At 43.7% G+C, this 11,214-nt stretch overlaps 1 protein-coding gene across 3 annotated transcripts in view; it reads right to left on the reverse strand.

Moving 5' to 3' along the window:
• The window catches only part of GRK5 (G protein-coupled receptor kinase 5), a 246,041-nt gene that overhangs the window by 77,149 nt on the left and 157,678 nt on the right, over nucleotides 1-11,214 (reverse strand). For 2 of the 3 annotated variants that reach the window (XM_019556061.1, XM_019556062.1), the window contains exon 4: nucleotides 1,027-1,104. In XM_019556061.1, coding sequence (XP_019411606.1) covers nucleotides 1,027-1,104 — 78 coding nt within the window. Of the gene's footprint in view, nucleotides 1-1,026; nucleotides 1,105-11,214 lie in introns of those variants that run through there. The other variant, XM_019556063.1, reaches the window with a different exon arrangement.

Raw genomic sequence — 11,214 nt, forward strand, 5'->3', positions numbered from 1 at the left:
TACTATACAAAATACTCACCTCGGATATATGAACAGTGAGTTTCATTCACCTCTCATCAAGATGCAATGCTCACCGCGATAAAACTGCCATTTGCTAACACCTTCCAGACTGTTCTGTAGGAACTAAATATGTAATGTCAGCAATTGTTGACTTTTTAATGGTAGTCCCCGTGTTAGAGATTTGTCACACCGTATGTGCATGACATACAGAAAAAGAAGAGACCAGGGAAACCCTCTATGCATCAGTGAGTAAACAAGGTCCATAGAAAGTTCATTATCTTTTAAAACCAACTTCTAGATTGAAATTTGAAGGCATTTATACTTGGCCATTTTCATAACAGTTTCTTTTTTGTTTCCAGAAGATTACCAATTTTTCTCACATACAACATGACCCAAAACAATATACAGTATGCCTTGTTTCTGAAAGGCAGAATGGAAGAAAAAAAAGATTTTTTCCAGTTATGCCTGCATAGAGCAGAGACCAAACCTAGTCTTCAGCTGACTCTCACTCCCTTTTTTGCTTAACTAAAGCTGATATCCCAGCTGCTGCTGAAGACTGCTCACCATGGGTGGATCTACGATTTTGAAAAGAGCTAAGGAGTTTTCATGGTTGTAAAATAGGAGGACAGAGACCACAAACACTTATCATGCAGCAAACTGTCCTAAGAAAGGCTAGCTTGATTAGTGGACTACCAAAACCATTAGAAAGGAGACAAACATCAACACCTGTGGAGTGAAAAATGGATAAGCCATTAAGTCAACTGACTCCTGAGCTGCCTGTGGTTAATAATGCCACAGCTGCTGCATCAAAGTGGGTGCTTCTATCTCAGGCAAAGAATCAGCTTCCCTTAATACGCACAGTTTTGTTGGGGGGGGATGATTTTTGGGAAAAAGCTATGCTTTGTATGCAAGAAAATATGGCAATACCAATAAACTTCAGACCACTAGTTTATAGATCTTATAACAGATCTGTTTAGCAAAGCTCTATCTTAAGTTTCTTCAATAATAGCATTTTTTGCTCCTTACCTCTGGGGTGAGGTATTTCATCATGATTTCCTTTCCTTTCTCTCCCAGTGTTTCATCCGGAGCAATTTCATATTCTGCCTGGAACAGATAAAAAGATCACCAGTATTAGCCCTTGTATTTCACCACTATAGCATGATTTAGGACATAACCTCAATTGAAAGATTCCAGGTGAATAATTTGGAAAACAAATATAATCTTCTGATGAAGACTGTAGAGCTGATTTGTACTGAAAAATGTAGACTTCAAAATGTTTTGACCAAAAATGAAAAAATTATTTTCTGAAATGAGCTGTTCTAAGTAGTGTGCATAGGAGTAGTTTCATTCATTTACACTTTACAGATTGTCAAGCTAATGTTTTGAAAATGTTTCATAATTAGGGACCACTCTCCAGGATCTTTACATGTTTTTACTTGCGGTGTGCTTGGAAATTAATTAGTCTAATGGATAGAGGAAGTGTATTTCTTTTGTTAATCTCTATCATGGGAAAACAATTTTACTTAGGAATAACACGAGCTTTCTCAGTAGGTAGAAAAACAGGTATTCCCATAGTTTTTCTTTCTTTCAGTATAAGACTTGTTTCTCAAAACTTACCTCTACCTCAAATAGATTCTGCTAATTATTTTTAGTGCTCGTTGAAGCAACCTCTTTAAAAAGGGAGATCTCTAAAACATGGGGTGTTTCAAGGCCTGGTAAATTAAAAGGACAGGGCTATATTCAACGCATATGGGAGTGATCTTTGATTTCAACTATGCATTACAAAAGCATGTGCATACACTGTTTAGATTTTTAAAATATTATCGAGTATCCTGCATGTTGTATCAATGCTGACCTGTGATGAATTTCAGGATAAATTTTATGTAAGAAACAAAAGAAAGTCCTAATTTTGTACTACAGAGACATAGTTCAGTAGTATTAGCTCAATAGTTCATAGTTCAGTGTCTCAATAGCAGAAATGATCAGAGTAGGGTGTGGGCCCCAGGGCAAATCAGCTTGTGGGGGCCCCACCTCTGGACGCGAGGAAGCCGGTGGCAGACTTGGCGGGAGCGTGGAAGCAGCCGGATGTGCCAATTTCAGCAGTGGATTTGGCGGCAGGTCTGAGCGACCAGACGTGAAGCCGGTGGCAGCATGGCATCGCCACCCCGCTCTGCCTGGCTCCACAGGGCCCCCCCAAAGCACGGGGCCCAGGGCGGTTGCCCCAATTTGTGCCCCCTAGGGACAGCCCTGCTCAATAGCATACTATTGAGACATCGAGACAATGTTCAACACCAATGCCAGCTACAGCTTGCAGTCCCAGCTAAGACAATAACTAAATGATAATGAAAATTATAATAAAGAAGTAAGCTGGAAAGGATCTCAAGAGATTATCTAGTCCAGGGGCGGGCAATTATTTCAGGTGGAGGGCCGCTTACTGAGTTTCGCCAAGCCATCGAGGGCCTCATGACAGGCAGCCCAGGCAGATTAATATTAATTTTCTAAATTTTTTAGGGACCCCGCGGGCCAGATAGAATGGCCTGGCAGGCCGCATCTGGCCCCCGGGCCACATTTTGCCCACCCCTGTTCTAGTCCATCCAAGGATCAAACAGCAACCTTGATGTTATTAGCACCACACTCTAACCAAGCCATGGGAGGGTTTCCCCGTGGGGTTTTTAGAGAAATTCTAATTTGCTACTGCCTGGGATGCAAAGCTTCAGTACTAGGCTCAAGAGGTTTTCCAGAAAAAAGTCAACACACACTTTATTTTTTTTTTTATGAATGCTCATATTAGAAAAAGGATCCCAGATCCGCTTGCCAAACCAGTTAAGTAACCTAGTCCAATACAAGCTGTCTGAGATAAATGGGGAGGAAGTAAAAGAAAACATAAGGTAAATCAGTCTGAATTGGCAACTACTTGGAAGAACAACCTTCAGAACCGCTGCCCGCTGCAAGACGTATGCACTGCTCTGAGTTTGGTACAATAAATCAGAGGGAAGGCTGTAATAAATATGCTAGCTACACAGACTCAGGAACAACATGAAAACCACAAAGTAGTAATAAAGGTATTACCCATGCTATCTGGCTGAGAAAATGGTATTACCCATTGTAGCTGAGGCTTAAATCTGCATATGTATCTACCAGACATAGCAGGTTGCTTGAATAGTTTAGATTTAACCTTCAGATTTGGGATGGTAAATAATAATGACCACAAAGAAAAACTGTACTGTAGAGAAATATACGGACAAGAAAAAACCACAAATATAGTGCTTCTCTGTTAGTGACCATGTTGGGGATGAACTGATTATGTTCTCATAAAACTTAATACAAGGGTTTTCTTAATAAAAAAAAAAAAACTTTCATCCAATTTCCTATCCATTTAGACAGTATCTGAGTAGAGGTCATTTCAGCTCTTGAAAGTATGAACACACTAGGATGTTTATAGCATCTTAACAGCATTTTTCTCCCCGAATCTCTGCTGAAGGATAAAGCAACAATAACAAAAAGAGCAATTTTAAAAGGTCAGAGAAGCTACATTTTATCCGGGCACATAGCTTGTGATAATTTGAGATGCAGGCCAGGGGTTTTTAAATCCAAAATAAAGATTGCAATATACTGACTTTTAATAAGGAGAGAAAATATTTGTATTTAACTTTCTCGGCAGAAAGTGTAAAACAAAGAGCCAGAACTTATTGGTAATCTCTCAGCAGAAAAGCATTTGGGAGTAGAACTAAGCCCTCAATCCAGCAGAATTCATAAATCACCTAACAATTATCACTGATTTTTCCTTCAATAGCTTTTAGACGCTAAATATTTTCCCATCACGCTCAAAAAATTCCTCCAAGAAGTTTGACAAATAGAGCCCGTCACAGATTTTAGTGGAACGGCATTCATAGCCAATGCTGCTGAGATAGTCCATATACTTTGAATTAGCATAATATTTGCTTTAATCAAGAATCCAGATGGCATTTTGAAAGTATGGAGAGTATATGGTGAATGCCTGGCAAGTACCCACCGCTGGCTACTGGAATTAGACTTTTGGATATTTGTGACCGTCTTGCTTACCAGCTGAAACAGAAGACAGAGTAGAGATTTTGGTTCATCTCAAGTAGAGGCAGCATGGGTTGCTGAAACAGGTCAGTTCTGATCTCTGCCATATGAATTAAATCTATTTTATGGCAATGGTGCTCATATGTAGCTACTGACTGGTGCCAAACAGTTTCAGAGAACTCTTGAGAGTCCTGGGTGCATGACTTCCCTTTACTGGCCCATGGGGATTGTGCCAAGTGTTTACTGGGGCATGCACAAAACATGGCTCCCCATTACATAAGAGCCAGTATCTTTAAACATGAGTTTCTCTCTTACTATGACTTGATTATTACAACTCATTGGCTCTAGCAATGAGGATGCAGACCCTGAGAAAGCAACATCTGGTACAAAACACAGCAGCTTGCCTGCTTGGCAACCTAGGGTGCTGTGAACACATCTCAAAGCTCAGCTCTAAACTGGTTCCCTAGTAAACAGAGACCAGTTCAAAGTTCAGATGCTCAAGGGGGACTGTCTCTACTTAATAGGAGACTGACTCTCCTTTTGCCACTATCACATCCCTTTACTGTTATATTCCACCAGACGAGAGCGAAGTTGCTAACCAACAAACAAACCAGGGGAAGCCTGGCGAGAAGGACAGTACCCTAAGAGACGCTGGACCACGCGATGGAACTCGCTTCTGCAGGAGACGGGCATGTTGGTGGATCTTACCGTATTCAAAGCTTAATGCAAACTTTTTTTTTAACTAACTTTTCTGTAATGTCTCATACACATGCATGCGCATAGAGAGAAGAAAAGGAAGACTGTTATAGTTATTTCTTTTTAAAATCTCAGGCAGGGCTTAGATACTTTGGTGAGATATAGAGGAGTTTGAAGGTCTGAAAAGGATCTGAAACTTTTAACTCTGGTGCGTGCTGAAGATTTTAGCTTATCTCAAGGGTTAGGAGTCTGGCTTCCTTTTATTTTGGTGGGAAGGGGGAAGGTTGCAGGAAGCAGGGTTTAGGGTTAGGCTTTAAAAAAGAAAGAAAGATAAATATACATTGGTTTTATTCCTACTGCCATTTATATGCATCTCAGCTAACGACAGGTATCTGTAGCAGACTACTAGAGAGTTGTGCAGCAACAGAGCTTAAATGACGTGACTAACATCGCACACAGTGGGCTGCTGGGAAGAGCACGAAGCTCTCTCGACTCCTGGTCTGGTGCTGGAACCACAAGACCCATCTTTCCTCAGTACTCAGAAAAGTTTGAAAGTACATAATAGAAATAACAGCACTGTTATTTAAAACGCAATTAAAACCATCTTCCCCATTATCTGTTTGACAGGCTGGTGTTTAAGGACTCCCACCCTGAGGTTTAGTAGAGTTTCCAGTGCTGGTCAGGCCGGACAGGGCCCTATTCATTGCTCAAAAAGGAGGCGAGGATTTATGATACCTCTGACTGCATGGGGTTAACAGGGGACAGGACAGGACTTTTTTTTGTGGGTAGGCTGTGCTCCTTCAATCTGAATTGCGAGAGGAGCTGGGCAGCCCCTGTTTGATATAAACTTTTCATCTGGCTGGTTTTTTTCTGAGGTAATAGTTACTTAAATGACTCGGACAGGCCACTGGCTGAAGTGATCAGACATAGCTATCTGCACTGATTATCAATACTAGTGAGGGGTAGGAAATTATCCGGTTTTGACGAACTGTTATTTCCTGATGCAAAAAGCCTCACTGAAAAAATCTTGATGAGGTTTTACATACGATTGCATGCAGTGTAGCTTGTGTAGCATGCATGAAAAGCAAACTAAACAAATGAAATCAGCATAGAAGAAAAAGGTAAGTACTAATAGCTGCCATTAAAAAGATATTTATCTAACATTTTACCTAATAAATGTATGACTACCTGATAAATTCCACATGACTAGAGACAGGCATTCAAAAAGCCTGAGCCTGAATTGATTAAATCTTTGCGGGCTAGTTTAACCTGAAGCAATTGAACTGATTTGCAAGTGAACAGATGTGAATTTTTAATTCAGGAAATGCAGGCACATGCCTGCAGTGGCTCAGGCTAGAAGCTGAGGGGTGCTAGAGTGAGCCCTCCCTTCCCTTCAATAGTACTGAACTGAAGAGAGGGGGAATGGCCAGGCCCTGGCAGGATGCTCTGATTAGGGAGGGATATAAACCATAGGCAACATATCGGGGGGGGGGGGAGGGGGGGAGACATGCCCCCCCGAGCCTGGCTGCCGTTGAAGCCGTCGCCACCCACCCCTTGGCCCTGACTCTGCTACCGGCAGCTATGGGCGGTCCCTGCTCACCACTGCCGACAATATGGACGGCAGCTGCAGGCGGTCTCCGCTTGCCACCTGCCATCCCCCCCCACCAACGACACCGCTGGCAGTGGCTGCATCCCTGCTTGCTGTTGTCAACACCTCTGGTGGCAGCTGAGGGCAGTCCCTGCTCACCACCGTCGACAGAAGCGGTTGTCAGTCCCTGCTTGCTGCTCACCACCATGGTGCCCCCCCAGTTGCAGAAGGCACCTGTCGTACATGATTTAAACCCCGACCCCGGCCTGCAGAGTCCCCAGTTAGGGTGTGCCCAAAGAGGGAGGGGAAAGCAGCCCTTGCCAGGCTTTTCCCCACTTGCTGCTCAAGGGGCGGGGAGTGTTGCCAGACCCCAGGCCCTGGTTACAACTCTAAGGCAAAGTGAGAAGGGGTGCAGTGCATGAATCTATTGATGATACTGAGTGTTCAGTCTCCCTCTCTGTGCTTCTTTCTACAGTCTGCAGCAAACTGACAGCACTCACAGGTCCCACGCATTGCAAGCCAGGTCATTTCTTACACCTCTCTATTTCCCCTCTTGAACACTGACAGATTGCGGCCTTTGAAGCAAGCAAGCAAGCTGGCAGCCAGCAGGGAGCTTATCAGAATGCAAAGCTTATCAGCCCATCAAGAAAACAAAAGCCTCTCTCTCATTAGTCCAATTAGCCTCTCTCATTTTGGACCCCCGTGCTGCATCCAGGCGGGTTTTTTAAATAAGAGGAAATGTCTGGGGTTTTCCGAGGCATTTGTAAGGCGAGGGACATTACCAGTTGATTATTTCCAAAAGCCGTAACCAGATACTGTTCTGTCTGCCTTTGTTCCAGTGAAATTGGAGACACACACTTAGACACCTCTCAGCATTAGCTAGCACACGGGTGGCATGGCCAGATGCCGGCTGGGATCCGTGCCACTGCTGTCCCAGCTGTGGGAGAAGGGGGATCCCTGCTTGAGCAGCGAGCCACAAGGGTGGAAGGGGGAAGCCAGGCCGGAGCTGCTGTGCCTGCAGTCTCTACCTCTTTCTCAACCAGCTGGAGCTCTGGCTAGGAAGGAGATGGGCAGGGTCAGCCCTGCTCTCTGAAGCAGACAGCACAGCCCAGGGCTGAAAAGCATTCTGGGATGCTGGGGGGCTCTGATTTAACTTAAACCAGGAAGGGGTCTGGGACACAAGTTCCATATACTAGTTTGACCCAAATCAGTTAAGTCTGATACTATATTCACAACCAGGTTTATCTTAAACTAGTTTTGGCCATTTTGAAACTGGTTTATGTGCACTGAGCTTATGTTTTGTTACAGGTTTAAACCAGTTTCTGATCATTTAAACCAGTTTATGTGTAACTTCTGTCCCTAGCCCATACAGTAATTATATCCCCAACAGAGACTTCATCCTCCAGCCCCAGTTGAAACAACTTGGGCACTAGGGCTCTTTTCTCCCCTGATATCATACACCCTCTGCTTCTGCGGGCCATTCTTTTAGTTTAGCTCAATGTAGGGAAGCACAGTGGACTTCTGGTCTTCAGAACAAAGTGACTTTGGATGCATTTTTTCTGGGACTGAGGTAGGCACCTTTTGTTCACAACTTCTTCCATTAGGACCAAATCTGTTTCACTTTATACGCTGAAAAGCCCCCCATTTGACCAGAAATCTTGAATTCAAAGTGAGCAGAGGGAGAGAGTAGAGGGAGCTATATAAATGGAAGAAGATCAAACCCAGATAAAATCATGCTTTCATACAGGTATGCTGAAAGTCAGTGCCCTCGTGAATGCATATTGTGTTAGAAAGTATCCATCCAAAAGGCCTGTGTGGCATTACCATTTCCACTTTTGGACGTACTATTTGGCAGAACAAGAAATATCCACTTGAACTGGTCAGCAGTTTATTGATCCTTGTTCAGCACAGGAAATGTATCCCTTAACACTTTATTTTTAAGGGCTCTCTTTCAGCAATCAAGAAGAGGTATTACTTTGCTATAATATTTGTAAGCATGCTGGAGTGAACTGTAGGCAGAGTGCGAACAACTCACTGAGGGTTTAAAGAGAAGTTAATTTAATAATAAAGAGCCACAACATGATGATGATGTAGTAATAACAACTGACAGAAAATTAGGGCTGCAAAGGACCTTAAAAAAAATCTCATCCAAACCCTGCTCAAGGCAAGAGCACATCTAAAATAGAACATCCAAGACAAAGGTCAGAGGTCCACCTCAGCCTTGCACTGCCCTGGGTTTGCCTGTTTAAGGCACACAAACAAGTGATGGGGGTAGTATCAGATCCAGCTGCCTTTGCTTCCCCTGCCCAAATGACTAAAAACCTATTTACAACTGGGAGGACTTTGGCACGAGTCTGAAGCAAAGCCTGTATTAATTCTCTGGAGACATCGTTACCTCTCTGCTACCAGGCATTTATATAAAACTTTCATCTGACAAGCTACCGAAGTAATATGCAGAAAATATTATAGATGCATAAAGAATGCACACGGGCCGATGGGCAAGAGGCGGTGGTGTGATGGGGTAAAAAAGGCTTTTTTAGCGCATGGGTGGGGCAAACATACAATTCAAGATTGGGTGTTTCACTCTCTTGGGCACACAGGATCTAATTTGTGGAGCATCTAAGGAGGCCAATATATATATATGGAGGACTAAATGGGAATAGAGTGTATTGCCAGCTGACCACTTTGTGGAAATATCACAACCATCTATGACTTTGGATACAGTGGCATCTGAATGTCCTCCTTGGCTTCACCAGCATGGATCAGTAGTTTACAGGTGAATTAGGATGGATGAAGCAAGGAGGAGACTGGCTAGCTTGCTGCTATGGTAGGGTAAAACCTCCTTTTCAGAGCTTGTCCTGCACTTTGCTGGATTTACAACATTTGGTCACTCTCTCTCTTTGGGAGTACACTGGGTCACCACCTTCACAAAGACCCGCGTCCCTTTTGCCATATGCCGGTTACCAGAGAGACAGTGAACACCATTGTATTACCACGCCTAGATCACAGCCTCATTGTCCTAGGTGCTATTCACATGCACAATAAGAAACAGACCCTGCCCCTAAGAGCTTAATACATAAGGAGAAAAATGGCAGGAGTAAAGAAGTAACGTTATCTTCAATCTACATAAAAGGACTGACAAACAGCTTGTGGACACGTATGCATTCGTAGTGCTACAAAAATATAGCACTAGCAGGGTGTGCATGCGTGCATGGCTCCCTGGCTGGTGTACTACAGAGTCCTCTGAAAGGCATGCTCTCCAGCTAGGGGGTGAAAGGAGGCTGCTACTTAGTTCTCCCCCCACCCCCAGAGGAAGTGGACAAGGACTAAGACAAGCAGACTTACTGACAGGCAGACTTGATCAGCTGCTGCAGCAACAGCTGGTGTCATCAGGGCTAAGTACAGGCAGTCAAAAAAGCCTGAGGCTGAATTGATTCAATCTTTACAGCTTAATCTAACCTGCACAGACTGAACCGATTAGCAAGTGAACAGACATTCACTTTTGATTCCGGAAATGCAGTCACATACCTGCAATGGCCCAGGCCAGAAGTTGGGGGGCGCTAGAGCATGCCTCCCTGCTTGACTGGAGCAGACACTTTGGGCCAAAGCTTGCCTGCCCACCCTGCAAGGGGGAGTTTGCAGGGAAAGTCCTGCAGCATCCTGGGATGCTGGGGGACTGTGAGTTAACTAGAATCTGGCAGGGATCTGGGACAGAAGTTCAATAAACTGATTTCACCTAAATCAGTTAAGTCTGATACCACATCCATCCAGGTTTATCTTAAACTGGTTTCAGCCATTTTGGAAGTGGTTTATGTGCTAAACTTCTGTCGTGCTACAGATTTTAACTGGTTTCTGATCACTTCTACCAGTTTATTTGTAATTTCTGTCCCTGCTGATTGGGTGGCCTGCAAGTCTGGTAACAATAGCCAACTGGGTGCCCTGAACTGCCTTTAAATCTCTTAAGTGCCATCCCAGTGCTTCAATCACAGGATCATCCTACCCTTCCTGATTGTATTAAAGCTACCAGTTTTGTTACATGATGCATAGGGCATGGCCACTTATACACCGTTCTGACATATGTTTGTTGCTCATTTTACAGGCCGTCCATTTCACTTTAAATAGCTATAGCATACAATCTCTCTCAAAATCCAGGTACAGGAGGAGCACAGAAGCAGGGACTCCAGGTATTCTGGACAGCATAACAGGTTTACACATATAGGTTATCGTTGTCTAGCTCACCTAGCATGCTAATGCATAACTCCCTCACAGCATCAACACCTGTGTGTCTCTCAGAGTCAGGGAGGCTTCAAACAAATCAAGATCTTTCCTTTTTTAAGAACAAGTGTCTGAAACATGCAAGCAAAATACAGGTTCAGCAACAGTTTCTGCATGAGAATACTTCAGATCAGGCTGGGTACCAATAACAGCTGAACATGCACCAAGCGAAGAAGGGATTCTTCTCAACAGCTAGGACAATCCTGCTGACTTCTGAAGCTAGAGGCATGAGAAAATGGTTTTTAAACCAGCTCAGACAGAAGTGTGAAAAGGGAGATTAGAGGTAGATTGTTGCTAGTCTGACTCAGCTTCCAGTTTCCTCCCTAGGCTGTGCCTGTATAACGCATACTGCATTCACTGTTGCCTGCTTTTTGAAGCATTACGGTCTAGCAACTAAGGGCACCAGAAAGAAGAGAAAAAAAATCTTATTCCTGGTCTCTGCCACTAAATTTACTGCACAGCCTTAGCCAAGTCATTTAACCCATCCAAACTTCCGGTTCTCTCTCTGTGCACTCAAGGTGGGAACACCTTCTAATCCAAAGGGACCTGAGCTCATATGTTCAACAACTGAGCATTTTGGATTACTTATTTTTTCATTCATGTTTGCA

The sequence above is a fragment of the Crocodylus porosus genome, unplaced genomic scaffold (assembly GCF_001723895.1).
Source record: "Crocodylus porosus isolate Cpor-Errol unplaced genomic scaffold, CroPor_comp1, whole genome shotgun sequence".
NCBI classification, from domain to species: domain Eukaryota; kingdom Metazoa; phylum Chordata; order Crocodylia; family Crocodylidae; genus Crocodylus; species Crocodylus porosus.